Genomic DNA, 21,615 nt, shown 5'->3' with positions numbered 1-21,615 from the left:
GCGCCGGCTTGGGGGAAAAGCTCCTTGTTGCTGGGCAAGAGAGAGAGAGCCTGCCTTGTTCCACCTGAAGTCTTCTTCCGAGCAGGGCGCGATGGAGCAGCCTGTGCAGACTGAAGTGTGGAAACCACAGACGTTGGAGGAGCTAATCCGGATTCTCCATCAGTTGTTTTCCGGCGATAAAGTCAATATAGACGAAGTGCAAACTTTAATGGAATCTTACGAGAGCAAACCCGAAGAGTGGACCAAGTACGCCCAGTTTGACCAGTTCAGGTAAAGTCGGCTCTTCCGGGCTCCTTGGGGGAGAAGGGAGTGGGGGGGACATGGGAAGCTGCCATATACCGAGTCAGACCATTGGTCTATCTAGCTCAGTATTGTCTTCACAGACTGGTAGCGGTTTCTCCAAGCTTGCAGGCAGGAATCTCTCTCAAAGACAAGTGTATCTCTTCTAAACAGCAATGGGACAAATTATGGAAATAGACGTTGGACGTAACCCCTCCCCCTCATTACCTGATGTGCCTTGTAATCCCCCATCCCTGAGTTACAGTACTGCCTGCATATACTTTATATCCCTGTGGGTTTCCAAATCCTTGTGTGTAAATCTTTGTAGATATATAATGTACAAACAACCACTTTGTATATAATTTTGCTTTGGTAGTTTGTTGGTTCAATAAAAAAAATCTTGTCCTTAAAAAAAACAACTTAAAAAAAATCTTGTCCTATCTTGGAGAAGCCAGGGAGGGAACTTGAAATCTTTTGCTCTTCCCAGAGTGGCTTCATCCCCTGAGGAGAATATCTTGCAGTGCTCACACATCAAATCTCCCATTCATACGCAACCAGGGCAGACCCTGCTTAGCTATGGGGAGTTCAAGGAGTGTAGTTCGTTTGGGATGGGTACTCCTTGGATACTCCTGAGGAACAGAAGCGTCCTCCAAGCTCCTCTTTTGAGCTCTTCGGCTATCTCAACATATCAGAAGATCGTTGTGGTTTTCTTGGTGCATCATGCTTGGTTTAACTGCGCCATGAATCGAGTGCGGGTCTTTTAAAACGTAGATATCAATCGCATACTTTCCATAACTTGGATTGCTGCCTGCTTGGTGTGTCTGAGACGTTGGAAATGCCTGCTTCGAATCGCTTTTCGACACATCTGCTTGCTGCGCAGCTTTCAAGGAGCTGCTGACAACTTGCCTCTGATAGTTAACAGATGTTCCGTCCAGAAAGCCGCTCGCTCTGTTTTTAAGTCGTGCCTCTAGATGAAGGGTCTGAGCCGTTTAAAAGGCGGCGGGGCGGGGGGAGTGGACCTGATGGGAGGCAACGCAGCTTAGAACTGGCTGGCGAGCTGAAAATGAAGCGACTGAGCGTCTAGGATACAGCTGGGGGAGTTGGATGCCCACAGAAGACTTCTTGGCAGGACTCCCAGGCTGGCCAGGAAAGTGACACGCAGTTTCTTCGTAGCGCCTTCAGCCTAGTTCAAGGTGACTGTGGCATGTTCTAGCAGTTCTTGGCAGCTTTGTCTTGACTTTGTAGCCGGCAAATGGAGACTTTGTGGTGTTACTCACTACTGCTCCAATCTGTTGGCGCATCAGTTGTACTTACTGATCACCTGGCTTGCAACATTTCATGACAGTAGGGTTTATGCAAAAGAGATGGCTTGTTTGTCTTTAAAAAAATAAAAAATAGGGAAGATATGAGCTTCTCCTGAGAAAGGCATTTGAAAGTGAGCTCCTCTGAATAGAGCCATAATGTCTGATGGAGCAATCTGGAGATGGCTTAAAATAAGTCAAAGCACCAACTTCTCAGAGGTGCCTTGTGGGGCAGTGGGGGGCCCCTAATCCTGGACATCTATCTTCCATGCCGCACTGCTAAAAAATGAGGGGTGGTGGTAACAGCAAGTCTTTTGGGTTTGAGGTGTTTTGAGTGTGTGGTGGGATTTTTGTGGGTGTGTGTGTGTGGTTTTTAAAATATATAAAATCAGCTTGAGGGGGTATGACCTTTTCAGTCTCTTCCCCACCTGATGCAAGTAAATGGGTTCTGTGGTGGTTGCTGGGCCATGTAATGCCACGTAATACAGAATTACAGCCCGGTGCTTCCCACCGATTACCTCCCATTCCTGTTCAAAGGCATGATTCATAATCTGTACTATTAAGTTCAAATGTTCAATCAGTGTAGCTGCCATGCAGTAGGGATCAGCACAGCTCTACAAGAATGTCTAAAGTTTCTTTTCATATAGAGCTGCTGGATTGAATGGGAGGTATCTGTCCCTGGCAGTGGGTACATCATACAATGATGCCCATGAGAGGAAGATGAACTTGTAGTGATGTTAATCTTCCACCATGCAGCAGTGATGTTCAGCAGCACCCATACAAATTACCAAAAACTTAATTGGGCTGTACCCAATTAAGGGCCCAATTACTATTACCACTTCACTATAAGCATGCTTTTGGAAGAGTGGACAAAAATCCATTCCATTTTCCCCCTGAGTATTTTTTTTTGGGGGGGAGGATATTAAATACAATAATAATCCACCCTGAGCCTTTTGGAAGTTTTAATAATAATAGTAAATAATAAATAAATAAATAAATCCATGGAGGGTGAAACTGGATGACTAAGAGGCAATTTAGCCTGGTTTGATTGTAACCACTTGGTAAATCAATCATCTGGCCAAGTGGTGACAAGACCATTTTAACAACCTCACTTAGCATTATATTGCAGTTTAGAGTGTTCAAAATATTCCATATAAATTATTTTCATTATTGGTGGTTGATAATTATTACAATTAGTGTGTAATAACAATTATAAGTGAATTCCACTGCACACATTCACCACCACTTCGGGATGTGTTTTTATGACAGGTGGTATATAAACATAACTACACATTAATAAAACTGGTGCCTCTGCAGAAATCCAGAGAGGAATGTGGGAGTAGTAAAAGTTTCTGACTCACTTAGCAAAAGATTACACACAAGTGATTACAGAATGTTGCATTCATTCTGAGTAATGGGAGGGTGTTAGGGGACAAAAACCATACCAAATTATCTCAATATACACTAGCACAGTATACATGTATGATTCATGTCCTGAAAATCAGACTCCTTCCATTGATAATGGTGAAGTCTAAATCTTCAAAACTATACAGGGAGCTACTTCACCCAAATGTTAGTCCCCATCTGGTTCTGGTTTCTATTTGTATGAATGAATCTGCTATCCAGTGTTCCCTGTAACAGGGATTCCCAGATGTTGACTACAACTCCTAGAATCCCCAGCTTCAATGGCTTTTGCTTGAGGATTATGGGAGTTGTAGTCAGCAACATCTGGGAATCCCTGTTACAGGGAACACTGCTACTAACAGTAATCTCTTTATATTTAAGGCATCCTTGTAGGGAGTTGTTCAGGGAAAAGGTTAAAAGGTGGGGTCTCAATTTGTGGAGAGGAGAGCTGGTCTTGTGGTAGCAAGCATGACTTGTCCCCATAGCTAAGCAGGGTCTGCCCTGGTTGCATATGAATGGGAGACTTGATGTGTGAGCACTGCAAGATCTTCCCCTCAGGGGATGAAGCTGCTCTGGGAAGAGCAGAAGGTTTCAAGTTCCCTCCCTGGCTTCTCCAAGATAGGACATGATTTATTTATTTATTTATTTTGATAGGACAAGATTTTTTTATTGAACCAAAAAACTACCAAAGCATACAGTACGTTGCCGAGATAGGGCTGAGAGAGATTCCTGCCTGCAACCTTGGAGAAGCCGCTGCCAGTCTGTGAAGACAATACTGAGCTAGATAGACCAATGGTCTGACTCAGTATATGGCAGTTTCCTATGTTCCTATGTGGTGCCACCCAATAACGCAGTGGGGAAATAACTTGCCTAGTGAGTAAGAGGTTGCCCATTTAAATCCCTGCTGGTACATTTCCCAGACTATGGGAAACACCTATATCAGGCAGCAGCGATATAGGAAGATACTGAAAAGGCAGCATCTCATATTGCGTGGGAGATGGCAGTGCTAAGCCCCTCCTGTATTCTACCAAAGAAAACCACATGGCTCTGCGGTTCCCAGGAGTCGACACTGACTTGAGGGCGCAACTTTATCTTTTAATCTGTGGTAAAATGCAAACAGATATGGGTGAGTTTTACATAGGAAGCTGCCATATACTGAGTCAGACTATTGGTCTATCTAGCTCAGTATTGTCTGCACAGACAGGCAGCAGCTTCTCCAAGGTTGCAGGCAGGAATAACTCTCAGCCCTATCTTGGAGAAGCCAGGGAGGGAACTTGGAACCTTCTGCTCTTCCCAGAGTGGCTCCATCCCCTGAGGGGAATATCTTACAGTGCTCACACTTCTAGTCTCCCATTTGTATGCAACCAGAGTGGACCCTGCTTAGCTAAGGGGACGAGTCATGCTTGCTACCACAAGACCAGCTCTCCTCTCTGCTGAATAGCAAAGGCTAGTAGCTAGGATAGCCTTGTATTTCCATCAACATCAGATGGGGCATACAGTACATGCCAGAGGCCTCTGAGCTAATATGGATGAGCTGGAGTGCTTGGTTGCTAATGAAAACATAGATATAGTGGGCATAATGGAAACACAGTGGAACAGTGAGAACCAGTGGGACACTGTTATTCCTGGATATAAACTCTATAGAAAGGACAGGAAGGGGCGAACTGGGGGTGAAGTAGCACTGTATGTTAAGAAAGGATAGACTCTAACAAGCTAGAAAACCTAGGAAGACCAGAGTCCTCCAAATAAACTCTGTGGATGACAATACAAGGCCTGAAAGGAATGTCCTACTAAGAATGTGCTATCACCTTCTGGATCAAAATGTTGTCAGTGACTGGGAGTTGAAGAAGGAAATCAGGGAGGCATCAGAGAGACAGAGCGGTAATACTGGGTGACTTCAGTTACCCACTCACAGACTGGGTAAATTCAAATTCAAGTAATGACAAAGAGGCCAAATTTCTAGATACACTGGATGACTAGAACAATTGGTCATGGAATCAAACAGAGAGAAGGAGATCTTGGATTTAATCCTGAGAGGTGTATACAGGACCTGGTGCAAGATGGTTGTGGACCCTTTAGGGAACAGTCGACCATAATGTGATCAAATTCAGCATACATGTGAGGAGAGAATTGTCAAGGAAGTCTAAGACAGACACTTTGAACTTCAGAAGAGGAAACTTTGCTAAATTGAGAAGTATGAAAAGAAAACTGAAAGGGGAAACCAAGAGTTCGCTTCAGAATGCATGGAATGTCAACTCAATGTGTGGCAGCTGTGAAAAAGGCTAATTCTATGCTTGGAATAGTTAGGGATTGAAGATAAAACTGCTAATATTTCCCTTATATGAAGTTTATTATAATATATGAATATTATAAGTGTCCTTATACAAATGTGGAGTCACCTTAAGTGGTGCAGCGGGGAAATGCTAACAAGCAGAAGGTTGCTGGTTCAAACCCCTGCTGGTACACACATATTGGGCAGCAGCAATATAGGAAGATGTTGAAAGGCATCATCTCATACTGTGCAGGAGGAGGTAATGGTAACTCCCTCCTGTATTCTACCAAAGACAACCACAGGGCTCTGTGGTCAGGAGGAGTCGGAATTGACTTGACAGCACACTTTACCTTTATACAAATGTGGCCTTATACAAAGGCCACATCTGTAGTACTGTGTACAGTTCTGGTCACCATACTTCAAAAAGGGTATTGTAGAACTGGAGAATGGCAACCAAGATGATCAGGGGCCTAGTGTACCTTCCTTATGAGGCAAGGCTGCCACACCTGGGGCTTTTTAATTTAGAGAAGGTGACTGAAGGGTGACTTGATAGTGATAAATATAGTGATCTATAAAACTAGGCATGATGTGGAGAGAGAGAGAGAGAGAGAGAGAGGGAGAGAGGGAGAGAGAGAGAAGCATTCTCCTTCTCTCATAACACTAGAACCAGGGGTCATCCCATGAACTTCCAGGAAATCTAGGACCAACAAAAGGAAGTACCTTTTCACGTCACACATAATTAACCTATGGAATTATCTGGTGACAGCCACTAGCCTGGATGGCTTTAAGAAGGGCTCTCAGATAAATTCATGAAGACAGGTCTATCAATGGCTACTAGTCATTAGGCTATAGGCCACCTCCAGCCTCGGAGGCAAGATGCCTCTTCATACCAGTTTCAGGGGAGCAACAGCAGGAGAAAGGGCATGCTCTCAGCTCTTGCCTGTGGACTTCTCAGAGGCATCTGGTGGGCCACTGCATGAAGCAGAATGTTGGACTAGATGGGCCTTGGGCCTGTTCCAACAGGGCTGATGATCTTATGTTCAGGTGCTACGGAGGAGGGGGCATTGCTTTCTTTTCCCCACCCAGCTATATCTGCTTGGTCATTGCCTGAAGCAGGACGTTGGACTAGATGGGTCTTTGGCCTGATTCAGCAGGGCTTTTTCTTCTGTTCTTACCCCCTTTTCCCAACAATTCTAGTCAAAGCAGTTTAGCGAGTAAATCAGTAAAGCACCGGGTGTTTTATTTCTTGTTTTAAACTTTGGCTCCTGCGGGGAAGAAGATCTAAAATAATAATAATTTTAAAAATAGCCTCGATGCGCGATCTCCTCTCTCCCCCCCGCCCCGCCCCGCGAGCACTTGTTGCTTCCTGCAGGACGTCCGCCCCCTCCGCTCCTGGCGGTTTTCTCCCGGCTTCTCCATCTCCTCCGAAGTGCCACGCAAGAAGGCGAATGAGAGGCAAAGAGAGGGCGGGGACCTGGCGGCCAATCACCGCCGCCTTGAAGCAACACCTCCGACGTGTTTAACCAATGAGAGCTGGCGCGAGGGAAATGACAGCCCGCGAGGCCCGGAGGCTGGAGCTCTTGTTTTCATATGGAATCCAGGCCAGGGGCGTTGGCTGGGCGGGCCGGACTGTGCTGGAGGGCAATGTCTCCTTAGGCAGCTGCCGCCTGGACTTCCCGCAGGAACCTTGGAACGCCGCCGCGGTGGCTGCCCATGATGGGCTGCTTTTGAGTTCGGCGCTGTGAAGTGGCTGGAGTGGAGGCAGGTTGCGCTCAGTGAGCCACCAGGCATCGCCCCGGCCCGCGCAAGAAGGGAAGAGGGAAAGGGAACTAAAAGGGCTAGATCATAATAAGCCCTCTCGCCTGCCCTGCTCATTTCCCAGCACCATGAGTTTGTGTAGTGTAGTGCTGCTATAGCTGGTTAGATCAGGGGAGAAATGGCTGTGATAAAGATAATAAAAGTCGATTTCTGTTATGCTAGATCATCTGGGTCGGGTTATATCGTGTTCTTTAACAAGCATGGAATCGGTCGCACCGTGGTTTTGCAAGACACGAGCAACGTCATCATCAGCTCAGTGACTGTTTTTCCAACATTTTTTCGGTCCTGTGTATCCCTACCTGCTGGAAAGCTCGCCTTGTGTTTCTTTGATGACAGTCTTAATTGGACACACTCGCACCTCTCCCTCTCCATTGTTAGAACTGAGCACCTGTATCCATACACGTGCACGTGCTGATATTTAAAAGAGACATGCCGCTCCCAACAAAAACATTCTAGCAGGGCGTGTCTACCCAGGGCAATTGAAATGGCAGGCTGCAGTTGTAAAGAAGTGCTTCTGTTTAGTTTTTTAGGGTGCAATATCCTGTGTGAGTCTCAGAATCTGAGTATCTTTCTTATAGATTATTGTGCAACATTTGCCTGTTGATACTGTTTGACTATCTTGCTCTTATCTTGTTTGGCAGAATTCCCTATAAAATTGGAGTTTTATCAGGAGGGAGGGCACACATAAAACGTGTCCTACCCCATAATCTGTACAATAGTTACCTCATGCAGAAAAATAGCTTGGGTGGGAAAATGCAAAGTCAAGATCATTTGAAAACAAACTGTAAAAATAACTTCAACTTCCTTGTTCATTAGGCTCTGCAGTTATAATCTCATTGCAGAAATGACTTCCTTCTACAAGTGAATGTATATTAATAGACTATAAACGGAAGGGCAGAACGTACTCCCAAGCTGTGTTCCTAAACTTCATTTAAGAAATAACTTTTATTAAAAAAAATATTTCAGACATTAAAAAAAATTGCTTTGCCATTTACAAATTCTAACGATAATTCACCCCCAAAATTTCTAGCAACTTGCACATTCTGAAAAGTATAATAGGAGCAAACATTTTAAAACATGGATTTCAACTAGGTCTGAAACGGATGGGACTTAAATACATATAAGTCTGGACTTGGTTGAAACTTGGGGTTTAATTGGGAGAGCCAGCGTGGTGTAGTGGTTAGAGTGCTGGACTAGGACCGGGGAGACCCGAGTTCAAATCCCCATTCAGCCATGATACTAGCTGGGTGACTCGGGGCCAGTCACCTCTCTCTCAGCCTAACCTACTTCACAGGATTGTTGTGAGGAGAAACCTAAGTATGTAGTACACTGCTCTGCATATTATTATTATGAATGAATAGCTTTATTATGATCAGTGACCAGTTATATATATATACACAGAGATAAGAAGTAAATCATACAGAATGCACCAACATAGAACCCTTATGTAACAACATCTAAAAAGAAGGGCTGGAGATTAGCTGTTGATGGATCTTAGCAGCAGTTGCATAAAATTTGGGAACCTTGTAGGTGGTAGAAGGTTTCTTATCTGCCAGGAGGAGTATGGTGTAAAATTCAGCAGTCTGGCTGGGAAAGCATGATAGCTAGGGAGAAATAAGACTACACCGGCTATCATTATAAAACGGGCAAAACAACAGCACAAGGTGGACAGATTTGACCTCACCTGAGCCACAGAGGCATAACCAACTAGCCAGAGGGGTTTTCAAAAACCTTCCTGATAAAACCGCTGATGGTACGGCATCATATCTTGCTCTGAGCAGGTTTAATTATGGTTATGGCTAGGCAGTGTCAGCGTCAGACAAAAGAACGAGGAAGGCCCAGAAGGGGCAACTTGTGTTTCTGTGTGAGTGAAGTGTGTCTTACATGTTAGATTTCTGAAATAGAAATAGAGGGCAATCACTTTTCCTGGGGGTGTGGTTGCTTGCTCCTCCCTCCAGCCACCCTTGTGGCTGGGATATAAGGAGCATTGTAGACATGGCTAAGGGGCTGGGGTAGATCCAGTGAGATTCTTGTCCTTGAAAAGTAGCCTAGGGTACCACATTGCAAAAATGTTGGAGTGTCCTTTCAGTTTAAAAAGTGGTTTTAATAGGTATGCCCCCACTTCTGTTTAGGAAACACAGGCCCAAGGCACCATTTGGTGCACACAATTAGTTGTAGGGTTTTTTTGTTTTGTTTTGTTTTACACCCTGACCTTATCGGCTGACATACAGGCCAAATTGCTTGTAAGTAGACCCAATAAAACCAATGGGACAAGCTAGCCATAAATGAGCAAGATCCAGCAAAAGTTAGTAATGACTAGACAAGTTAGTAATGGGCCCATTCATTTAAGTGAATAGTTTAGTCTAGACGTTGGATGTTTAGAACATCAAAACAGCCTTGGGTATGTTTAGAACATCAAATGGGTATGTTTAGAACATCAAAACAGCCTTGCTCGGTCAGGCCAAAGGCCTATCTAGCCAGCATCCAGTTTCACACAGTGGCCCACGAGATACCTCTGGAAAGCCTACAGGCAAGAGGGCTATATAATAAACTGGGCAGGGTTCATACTAAGTCCCACTGAAATGAATAGGGCCATGACTAATTTGTCTAACTGCCAGTGCTGCTTAATTATTACTAACTTAATCTGGATTTTGTCCATTATATAATACATGACACTCCCGCCCCCACCCCACACCCACTCCCCTGGATTGGGAACTGACTCAATTTAATTCAATGGGACTTACTTCCAGGTAAGTGGGTATAGGATTAGAATCTTTGCCCGCCCCCGCCCCCCCGGAAAAAGTCCTGTGGATGCCCAATAAAAGCTGAGGCTGCTGTCCATCTGACAGATTCAAAGACTATCCTGAGCGGGAGGAATTGCAACTTTCATATAATCTGCATGCCTATAATGCTACAAAGTGCTCAGTTATCTCAATCATCCTTACAACCACTCTGTAAGGCAGATGAAATATCCAAGCATATGCACACAAGAGGTGCTCATGGTTCAAAAGAACTCAGACTGAATGAGCCACAAGCTCAGAAGTCAATGGTGGGAAGAATTCAGGCAGAGTTTTAAAATGGTTGTTGTTGTTGCCTTCTCCTACACTTTAATATACTGGTCAAATGATATCGCTCTGAGACTTGTTCTGCACCTTTAATGTTGATGGTCTTAAAAATAAAACCCTGCTCTTGATTGTTTCAGATACACAAGGAATCTCGTGGATAAAGGAAATGGAAAGTTCAATCTGATGGTCTTATGCTGGGGAGAAGGGCATGGCAGGTTTGTGGCTAAGTATACATTTTAAAGGATATAGATAAAATGTGCATCATATTGCATCTGTGCCAGTTTAAAATTCTTGCCCGCGGCTCCCTTCTCTCTATTGCCTGTCTTGTACTCATGTGTGCGTGCTGTGTAAGATGTCATATGCAGGGTGTGTGGGAGAGTTGATGTACACAGACTGGCCAATCAGCACCATGCGAACCAAAAGGGCCAGTTTCTCTCGAGTTGGATTCAGGGGAGAAAGATGTACATGTGTCCAAAATGCAGTGAGAGTGCTTTCACGGTGGACCTGCCACTAACATTATGTACATCTGTATGCATCCAAAGCACGCACGGGGAGACAACAGAGTAGCTGAGGTCAGTTCATCCATGTGCATCCCATGATTTCAGCCTGCTTGGGCACTTCTCTTGCCAGTTATGGAATCAAAGCATCCTGTGTCTTGTCTTGTTCGTTTAAGGTCATGGATGTATAGGCTTTGAGTTCTTGATGAATACTCTGCATGACTTCATACAGCAGAGCCATTCCCCATAATATATTGCATGCAAAATCTATGCATCGTATAAGGTCTGGCCATTGCAAAAACAGGCAACTATCAGAAATCCTGAAGTGTGAAGAATGTAATTACTCTTTGTCAGTACAAGCTGCTGTAGAACCACTTGGTGACTTCCTTCTTTGTGTTTTTTACAATGGGAATATGTTTTCCATCGCTCTGAATGCTCCATGTACGATAGTCCCAGTACTGACTGAGTGAGCATTGTGCTGTGTCTGCCTCTAAGGCAGCCTCTGAAGTGATAGAGTTCACCCCCATTTTTATGAAATCTAGTGACCCGAAACCACCAGAATCTATTCCAAATATCTCAAGCCGTTCTGCAAAGCAGAATAGGTCAGTTCTGTTGGATTCCATAGAGTGAGTGGCCACCTTGTTGCTGAAGAGATGGGAATTAGGGGTAGTAGACAAGGACACGTGACGATTGTGGAATTCACCTCTTGGGGAGATCCAGCAAGCCCTTTGGCTTTGCATGTTTAGGCAACAAATTAAAACAGCTTTATTTAGGTGTAGTGTCACTAGTATTGCTTCTACTCCATGATCATCTTTGTAATTGATCATTTTTCTGCTTTAAGATTTGTTTGGCATTGTTGCTGCTAATTTTATCGCACGGTTGTGAATTATAAATCAAATTCTAAATAAAGAGCCTCTTGCAGTCAGAGGTGCACAGGTAATTTTGGAGCCTGGACCTACAGGCCACTTGCTGGAGGGGCCCCCACTGCAAGTTAAGCATCATCCCCCCCCACACACAAACACAGTATTTTAAACATGTAGGTTCTTGACGGCACAAACAGCAATTGAATTCACAAGGATGTAAGAACATAAAACAGGTATATTTATGCAAATATGCAGTAGCATCAGAAACATTTCAGCACACAACTTAACATATTCCCATCCCACATATTTCTTTCCCCACTCTTCCCTTTGTCTCTAAAGCACCCGGCACAGGTCATAATCACATACCACCTGGTGCAATGTGGGCCAGTGGTGACCACCATCCAGGACAGACAAAAGAGGATTTGGGGGTCCCCAGGGGGTGTGTAGGCCCTGGACTTTGGCCCTGACGTCCAGGGGTAAGAGCACCACTGCAAGTTCAACCTATACAGCTTCAACCTATACAGCTAACTATAACACAACTCCCTTATGGGGTGACACTAAAGGGTTCTGAAGACTGAATGAATTTCCTTCTCCACCTATTCCCTCAGCTGTCCAGAGCTAAATTGCTCCTTTTTTGTGGGATATGTGGTTACTACATGTTCAGCGGTAACTGTGGGTCTGGGAAACCAAAGCTGCTGTTTCTCCACTGCAGAGACTTTCAAGAGCAAAGCTAGGCTCAGAACAGAAATACTTCAAGACTGCACTCCTGATCTTTCAAAAGGCAAACAAGCAAAATACCCACTCCCAGATCAAATTTCCTACTGACTAATAGCACTGAGACTGTGCCTAGATTAATTTGTTATCCTGTAACTTCCTATACACACACACACACACACACACACACACACACACACACACGGGGTGTAATCTCCATGTTGGTACTCTAAATCCCCCTACCCTTCCAGTAGTTTCATGTAGATATTACATGGGTGCCAGTCAGTGTTCCCTCTAACAAGGATTCCCAGATGTTGTTTACTACAGTTCCCAGCATCGCCAGCTGCAACAGTCTTTGCTTGGGGATCATGGGAGTTGTAGTCAACAACATCTGGGAATCCCTGTTAGAGGGAGCACTGGTGCCAGTGATGACTGCTGTGGATAGCAATGCAGTCCAAATTAGCACCATCCACATCCCCTGCCCCATCCTAGTACTAATAGTGCCTCTTGATTGATGCACTGTTTCCCCTGTGCTTCTGATTCAGTGGTGGGGGAAATGGCGTGCTGCACAGTGCCCAAATCTTTATTCCAGGTAAAAATGCCTTTAGGATATGGTGCTAATATTTAATTGAGCTTTCTAGAAAAGGCACCTCCTGCCATTACCAATTATTAGCAGATGATGAACATAATTCCTTGGTGATTTAGCTAACACCTTCCTCTGAAAGTTCTATCTTCTCTTAAAAAAATAAATCCAAATATTTCCCTTTAAATCTGAAAATGTATCCCTTTTGAGTTAAACCTTGCCCTACTTGCAAGATCAAAACAGAATGGTGTGTGCAATAATAATATTTCTCATATGTCACTTTCTCTATACATGTACAATACTGATTCAATGTGTTTATGTGTGTATATACAGCAGTATCCATGATCACACAGATTCACACTGTTTTATGAAGATACTTCAAGGCAATCTGAAGGAAACACTATTTGAGTGGCCTGGCAAAAAGGGGTCTGGAGAGATGGTGAAGAAATCGGAAAGGGTTTTGAGGGAAAATCATTGTGCCTATATTAATGGTAAGCGTTTTTGTTTTGATGCCACGTACAGAACAAAATTATCTCTGCCTAGAAGTTTTCATTCTTCTGGCTCAATTACAATTAAACACTGAAGGTAACATTTCTGAGGTGTGTTAGTTAAAGGAATAAGGCATATGGGGGATATTCTGTATGTTGTAGATGCAGAGGTCTCTGTGTGTCCTGTTTCTGTAATAGCCCTTGCCACTTCCTCTTTATGGTAAAGACTGTGATTTTGCAAGAGTCTAGTTTCCCTTATTATAAAGTGTTGTTTACTAGGGATGTGCATGAAACAGATTTTGCGTTCTGTTTTGAGATCAAAACAAAACACAAATGACTGAAACGTTTTGTCAAAACAGCTGCCAAGCCAGCTGTTTCGATGAAACAATTTGAAAAGTTTCAAGTGTTTTGGCCATAGTGGGAGGACTCGAAACACCCCATTGTTCCCCATGGATAGCTCCTAGGGACACCAAAGTGGGTTGTGTGGTAGGGCATGATGGGTGCTACCTACCACACAACCCACAAAAGAAATGGGCAAGTGGGTGATTTTTAACCTTTTTCCATAGGATTAAAAAAATTTCTAATGCCTCGCTATGTACAGTATAGCTGGTTTCAACTGGTGATCCCTTAAACACATACAACTAGATGTCTTGGGACTGATTTTACTCTGAATAAGGCCTGTTCTACTCTTCTAGAAGTACTGTGGTAGCTTCATTCACATCAAAATAAAGCCATGAAATTCAGTCTGTTTTGAGAATCCTATATTATTTTAATGCACATTGTAAAAAAGCTGAAAACTTTCAAATGTAAGAGCGCTAGCAAGTGTATATAAAGACAAGCTAAACCAAATGGCACTGTGATCACAACTACAGCTTAGCTAGTGTGACCCATTCTAAATTTTCAAACCCCTTAATTGATTGGGGTGCAGGAGTGGTGTGAGACCATGAAAATGACTGTGTCTTTTGCAATCTGGAGGACTTGCATTTTTGAGCCATTTTTAACTGATTGCTGTTGTTCAGTGGTGATGGATAACTTTCTAAATGCAAAATGCACAGAATCACGGTAATTCTCAAAAATCTTTGCTGCTACATGGTTGCTCAAGTGAATAAGGGCCAGGAATCAGCTATTCCATCTGGTGAACAACCAGAACTGCTAGTTGGAGCATCTTGCAGGGCAGTGTAGTCTTCTGAGGTTCTGGATGGGCTGTGGCCAACCAGGCTGGCTGCTAGGCCTACCTAGACAGGAAGGGCTATACAAGGCTTCCTGTTTGGATAGAGCTTTGCCTAAGCAACAGTGAACTTCTGGCTTTCCTGTGTTTCCATGTGTCCCTTGGCTCTGATTCCTGGCTCCCAGTTGCCATCTTCTGGGTCTCCTCCCATAAGCTGCCTTTCAGTGTGTAACTGTCTGGTTGTGTAGCCGTATATTGGACTTGTTCGTTATTGTGCAAACTACCTAATGGCACAGCGGGGAAGCAACCTGCCTAGAGAGCAGGAGGTTGTTGGTTCGAATCCCCACTGGTTTGTTTCCCAGAATATGGGAAACTCCTATATCAGGCAGCAGTGATATAGGCAGGTGCTGAAAGGCATCATCTCATACTGAACAGGAGAAGGCAATGGTAAACCACTTCTGTATTCTGCCATGAAAACCACATGGCTCTGTGTTCGCCAGGAGTCAACACTGACTCGACTGCAAATCTTTCCTTTTCCTTTCATTATTGTGCAGCTGTCAATATCATATTTGTTCATAATTAAGGTTTTATCTGAAGTGTTGCATGCAAGCTGGAGCTCTTCTTATGCATGTATGCATATGTTTACTGTCATTGGGGAAGTCTTTCAGGGGTGGTGGTGGAATTTAACAGCAATGGAACGGGAGCTTTACTAGGTTCAGGCTGGCAGCAAACATGGTGGGCTTTTGATATTTAATACTCCATTGTGCGTTTAATTCCACTACAAGGAAATAGAAGCCTTCTCAGCTACTTATGGCAGCTTTACAGATGCATTTGAGATATATAAATCTGCATGGCGATCCAAGCTGCACAGAGAATCACAGATTTGTGAAAGGAGACAGGTTTATTTGCTTTCAGGTTATCTTATATTTTTCCTATCATATGTGGAGGTGCGTAGTACACATGATGCTCACTTAGAAATTATACTCCATGCAACCAGCTTTGCTTTGGTCTTTCAGCCTGACACTGGGCTTGCGTGTGTCCAGGCAGAAATTCAACAGGTGCTGCCCAATCACTTGCTAACACCTCTAGTTAATTTCTGCCTGATGCATCAAGGCAAGGCACAGTGCTTTCCTAACATTCTACCTAGTGTAGTAAATGTCTGAGAAGAAAATTAACAGTCTCATTCACCTTGCCTACCCAATCCAATGGAGAATGATCATGTTCCACTGGATTGAATGGGGAACAAAAGCAGTGGCAAGAACTCCTGTTGGAGTGGGGGGACCATTCTCCTGCTGGAAGACCCTTGGAGCAAGAGAATCTTGAAGGGAAATCCGATTAGACAGTTTAATACGTATTCATGTAAGTAGGAAGGGTTAAGAAGAATCAATATACAAGTATACCTAGGCCTTTGACCTGTGCTTGCCCTGATGAAAAACACTTTCCACATAATTGGGTGGGTCAAGCTAACTGACTACAGAGAACAAGCAAGCATAGGCTTTATGCCTAGGTTGCGTAAAAGGAAAAGATAACAATTTGACCGCAAAAACGTACTTCATAATCAGCCGAGGGGAAGGGGAAGCCATAAGATGACAGTGGGGGAAGGATCTTCATAAAAGGGGGCATAGATTAATTAAAATATGAGGTAGAACAGTAGCATGAAATGGGTTGGGTACAAGGAAAGCTACCTGGCTGGGATTAGCCAATCATAATGAAAAATAAAACCCCTTACTGAATATTGTATTTGTCTATACTGCCCTTTATTTTAAGACCCCAGATATTTCTATATGGTATTTGATTCCTATGAGGTGGGGGTTATTAAAAGTATAACTTGATGAAGAGTCTGGATATACCATCTTGGCTGGCCCATGCTACTTTAGCATGTTGTGTGTTTTCATATGGGTCCACTATATGAAAACCTATTCACTTGAGTGGCAAGTAATTTAATTAATAAGAGCTGTAACCTCACGAACAGTCCCAGAGACATCTGTTGGTCTTCATCAATGTAAGAAAGAGTTACCCTGCCTTTGTATTGAAGCTAGTTTTTAAAATAAATAAAAATAAATCTGAGATTGTCTTGTCAGAACTCAGCTCATTTACATGAGTCTCGTTCACTCATCTGCCTTCTGTTTAGACTCCATTGGCCTTCATCGTGTGGAGAACCCAAGCCATACAGAAACTGCTGTTAGTCTTCATTTGTACAGCCCACCCTTTGAAACCTGCCATGCCTTTGATCAAAGAACTGGACACAAGCAAAAAGTGAAAATGACATTCTATAGCCAGCTTGGAGAAAGGACTTCATCTGTAAGTATCAAAATTTATTTCCTCATGTCCACCTTCAGCTTATCTATACCACCTGTCTAGAGACACATGGCTTTTGACTCACATAAGCTATTGATAACAAATAAGACTGCTTGTGGAGAGGTTTTGGAGATTTCCTTCAAATCCCTCCTCAAAACTCACCTTATATAAGAAACTTTCAGCACAACTCCTTATTTCCCATACCATACTGTGACTAGGTCTAAGTATGTGTAGCTTATTCAGAAGTGCTCTTACCCCTTGACTTCCAGACCGAATTCCAGGGCCTCCATAGCCCTTGCGGGATCCCCAAATCCTCTTTAACCTGTCCCGGGTGGGGTGATCACCTGGCCAAGCATTATGATGCTTAATTTGCAGGGGAGGGCCTTTAAGTTCAGGCTCTAAAATTACCTAGGTGCACCTCTGCTTCTCCTTCCCTTGTTGTATCCCTTTATCTTTTTCTAGATTGGAAGTTCTTTGAGACAGGAACTTTCCCTCTTATTTTGTGAAAAGCACTAGGTACATAGTATCTATAAAAATAAAGTTTTGAAAGAGGAATTAAGCATAATCTGGTGAGCTGGGGCAGCTAGCTAGCATGCTTATTGGAAGGAAAAAAGGAAGAGGCAAGGAAGTTGGCTTGAAGCACAATAAACTACTGTGCTGGGAAAACTGGGATAGAAGCGTTGCAGAACAAAGAGTGTATCAAAGCTGCTCTGCTGTATTCCATAAAAATAAACAGTGCACTAAGCTTTGATTTACACATTCAGGAATGTCTTGCAATACAGCCCTTCCCACACTGTAAAACTTCACATTGCAGGTTTGTATGTTGGAATACAGTCCCTGTTCCCCCGCCGCCACACCCCGTTTCTAAAATCCCTGAACAACGAAACCTAACCCAACACTGAGAAATCCAGGTTAGAACCCTTATCTCAGACATGCAGGTTTTCCTTAGGCAGAGGCCTTGACCTGGAGACAAATCCCAGACAGCAGGCTTTACTGTGGGTTTACTGAGAGGCTTTACTGCAAGTTTGAAGTTGCCCCCAAAACCCGATGCAAAAAGTGGATTTTTTATTTACTCCGGATATAAATCGGGCTACACTCTAACGTGCAATTAAAAAAAATTCAAATTGTGTGTGAAGTGCTCCCTGATAGCTTGTAGGGACTTCAGGGTAAACTTGGCTGATATGTGAATGTATCCCCTCCATTCCGGAGGAGATGCGAGATAAAAGCCAGGTGTGAAAAATTGCCTGGGGAAGTGCTGAAATATATGCAGTCCTCTCCCTACAGTCTGAAAGGGCTACATTGCATGATGTTTATGAACAAAGTATCAAAAATAGTAAACAATGGCAGCACAAATGATATATTCTGGGTATTTTTTACAAATGGCTTTTTCATGAAGGCTTTCTTATAGTAGGGGTTTCTAGAACCACCATTTCATTGATGAAATGAGCCATTTCCCTTTCTCTTGGCAATCTGTGGGTTGCCAGGAGAAAAAAAAATGGATATCAACATGATTGAGAACATGCCAAGCCAGTTTTTGCAATGAATTTGAGTAATAGCAGTTCCAGGCAGGGGTTTCTAGAACCACCATTTCATTGATGAAATGAGCCATTTCCCTTTCTCTTGGCAATCTGTGAGATGCCAGGAGAGAAAAAAATGGATATCAGCATGATTGAGAACATGCCAAGCCAGTTTTTGCAATGAATTTGAGTAATAGCAGCTCCAGGCAAGATGGGTTCAGCCAGAAAAGCGCTATCGAGAACTGATTGCTGCAAACCCCTTCAGGTTCCAACGAAAGAATCTGGGGATTTCATGGGAAACTAGCATATCCTTGTGCTGTGTCTTTACTGTTCCTCAATCAAGACAAAGGCAGGAATTTAAAAAAAAAAATCCAAGAAGGCTTCATCCGAAGCTTAATTTAAAAATTGAACAGGATATACTAGTTTATCACAGCCTGAGCTATATTCTGACTAGATGCAAAATGTGTGTTGGCTCATTGCTGAACTAACATCTCAGCCCTCCTCTTACTGGAGAAGACTGGAGATTGAAATAAGAAAGCTCCATTCTGTTGGTTCCCTGATAAGCATGGGAGCTGGATTCTTTCCCCCTTTTGCTCTTTCCCCAAGAGTTCCTAACCTTGACTCCCCAGACAGCATTGGACTACAGCAGGGCTGCTCAACCTGGGCCCGCTTGAAGATGTTGGCCTACAACTCCCGTAATCCCTAGCTATTGGCCACTGTGGCTGGGGATTATGGGAGTTGTAGTTGAAAAACAGCTGGGTAGCCAAAGATGAGCGGGCCTGGACTACAATGTCCATCATCCATAATGCCAGCCATTGTGGCTGGGGGATAATGAGCATTGCAGTCCAACAACACCTGGAGGCCCAAGGCTGGGAACCCCTGCTCTAGTAGGATTATGCCCCCTTCCATTTCTTGTATTTTCTCCCACAAAGACAGGACCTTTGCAGTGAGAATAGCCCGAACTGCTGCGGCTTCCATTCTGGTTCTTCTCTATTCATTTCAAACAGCATCCATATCTGAAAAGGGCTTGAAGCACATGACTAACTACTAGAAAACTGTCCCGTGGGAGCCATGCCACTGTTACCTTTTCTCATTTATTTAGGTGTGTAATACAGAAACTTCTGAGGCATTCAATAACAGGAAATTTCTGACAATAAAACCTTTTCTGTCTTCTCTCTAGATAACATTGGTTTCAAAAGAGAACAACTGAGAAGTGTAAGGCCTGCTGTGTTTGTGTGTTGAGACAGAGCAGGAGGAAAGTAGGGTGAATGCCAGCAGCAAGCTGTGTCTGAATAATCTCTACCGTAGGACAGCTTCCTGGTCACACAGTTATCCTGAATGATTTCTCCTCTCCTTTTGAATGTTAAACGGAGTAGTGCCACTGAATTCAGATGTCCCTTTCTGGATTTTTTTGTTGCTTATTAATTTCTCCTTTGAAACTGTATAAACAGAAGTTCAGCATATGGGTCCTTAAATATCATCTGACTCTCTTAACAGCCCTACAGATATGCTAGTTTAGATTTTTAAGCCTCTGGTCAACATTAACTTGTAGTCATCTAGTATGTACTATATACTGTTAATAGCCTCATATCTTATGTTCAGTGATTTGTTGAAAATTTTAAATAGTTTGTGTATTTTTAAAACGTCATGTATAAGATGTTTTTAATAGCAATAATTGTCTTGTATAATATTGGTTTTCTGTAAAGTTTTTTTAAAAGTTGCTAATGATGTGGAAAGAGCTCAGCTTCCAGTCTTTAGTGGAACCTGCTTGAAAACTTAAATAAAATTGAATTTGGATACAGAATCAGATTGCAAAATGTCCTCTTTCTTTTTCTGATGTCCTATACAATTTAGCTTGACTTACAGATCCTATCAACAATAGTCTTGATAATGTTTCTACCAGTTCTGGCCAATATGAGGGACAGGGAAATGAGAACAATGAATCCAGACTTTCAGTAAAACTAAAAATCTATATTAAATTCCTGCCCAAATTCTAGGGGGCATCACCTATTCAAGATTTGATTTTCTTTTTTTCTTTTTAAAAAAAGCCACTTCTGAAGTTATTTGAAAAGCAGTTTGCTTTTCAAATAAAAGCTCAGAGATCCATGCACATGCTCTAAAAGATGTTTCTGGCTGCTTATGGTTCTAGCTGCTGATATATATTTTTAATGGACCTGCTGGTTAATACTAGGAGTCCGTTTTAGTAGAATGAAGATAAACGTGTTGCTGCACATCCATTCTCCAAAGGGGGCAAGGAATGGATACCATGTTTGTTTCCAAAGCTCCTTTCACTTCATCACTTCCATCTTCTGCTTTACTAATAAGATAAAGACCATTAGAGCTCAAAAGAAATTCTGTTTCACCAGCTCATTGTTACAGTGGGGTGGGGGTGGGGGCAAACGGAGCAAGGGCCTCCAACATACTATCTCCTTGTTCTATTTGCCTCTCACTCTGCATCCCTGTAACAATGAGCTGGTGAAAACGGGGGGGGGGTCCCCTCCTGACAACAGAGAAAATTGTCTGATCAAGGGAAAATTCTTTGGTAAATTTCCCCTCTGTTTGCTAACATTTCTTCAGTTTAGAAAGTTCTATAGACCATAATATATTTTCAGACATTACTTGACATGCAATATACTTGGTGTGAAATCCTTGGAGAGAATGGTCTTTCACTTCAGTGAAACCAGGCCCTCACTGCCCTGTTTTAAGTAGGGGTTCATTATTTGGGTTGTAGTATGTGGCTACTTCAATCACAGACGGACCACCCTGAAGACAAGAAAATCAGATGTTGCTGCAGTTACGTAGTTCATAATTGACCCCTCTGAACTCATACAAAATGAGCTCCTGATAAACTCTAATTGGCCAGCTAATTAGATAGAAAACCACTAAGGATCGGCTTCTTGCAGTGCATAAAAGTAGAAGTGTCTGTTCACAATATTAATATTTTCAGGGATCTGTGGATTCTTGGTTACTGACTTTATTCTGTGGATTGTTTTCTGCCTTACTTTTGACCACTAAAGCATAACAAGGTGTGCTACTTAATTCTTAGTTGAAGTATCTTAGTAAGTCAACTATTGCAAGAATCTCTGGCATTGGTGCACTTTACACCTTCATGGAATCTTTGTGGAACTCTGGACGGCATTGCTTGGTCATAAATCTGATGGTTAATCTGCTTTAGTGTGGGCAGTAGGATTAGCTACTTTTTAAAGTTTACGAAGCTAAAGCTTGGCTTTCGTTTATAGTTCATTTATTTTCACTTTTTTAGGAATAAAAGTTAATTTGGGGCAAAAAGAAAACATTTTAATGGACATTTTATAAAATTGTTTCCATTTTAATGCCATCATGTATAGC

The 21,615-nt window shown here is 43.0% G+C and overlaps 1 protein-coding gene across 2 annotated transcripts; it reads left to right on the top strand.

Moving 5' to 3' along the window:
* CDO1 (cysteine dioxygenase type 1) lies at window positions 1–20,071 on the top strand. 2 transcript variants are annotated; one of them, XM_053290716.1, is made up of 5 exons: window positions 1–270; window positions 10,277–10,354; window positions 13,130–13,287; window positions 16,584–16,753; window positions 19,448–20,071. In XM_053290716.1, the coding sequence occupies exons 1-5, from the start codon at window positions 92–94 to the stop codon at window positions 19,475–19,477; spliced, it is 615 nt and encodes a 204-aa protein (XP_053146691.1). In that variant the 5' UTR covers window positions 1–91; the 3' UTR covers window positions 19,478–20,071. The 2 variants fall into 2 exon arrangements, with proteins under 2 accessions (XP_053146691.1, XP_053146692.1); XM_053290717.1 differs by lacking the exon at window positions 1–270 and adding an exon at window positions 6,876–7,017.
* Window positions 20,072–21,615: the final 1,544 nt, after the last annotated feature.

Source organism: Hemicordylus capensis, chromosome 2, assembly GCF_027244095.1.
Source record: "Hemicordylus capensis ecotype Gifberg chromosome 2, rHemCap1.1.pri, whole genome shotgun sequence".
Taxonomy (NCBI): Eukaryota; Metazoa; Chordata; class Lepidosauria; order Squamata; family Cordylidae; genus Hemicordylus; species Hemicordylus capensis.
This window is presented reverse-complemented; position numbering and strand designations above follow the sequence as displayed.

What these genes read in the sequence shown, in the direction of transcription:
- CDO1 (XM_053290716.1), top strand. Translation starts at nt 92, where the DNA reads ATGGAGCAGCCTGTGCAGACTGAAGTGTGGAAACCACAGACGTTGGAG. An exon ending in TGGGGAGAAGGGCATGGCAG is followed by an intron (nt 10,355 to 13,129) that starts GTTTGTGGCTAA and finishes GTGTATATACAG; the next exon opens with CAGTATCCATGATCACACAG. An exon ending in TCATTGTGCCTATATTAATG is followed by an intron (nt 13,288 to 16,583) that starts GTAAGCGTTTTT and finishes CCTTCTGTTTAG; the next exon opens with ACTCCATTGGCCTTCATCGT.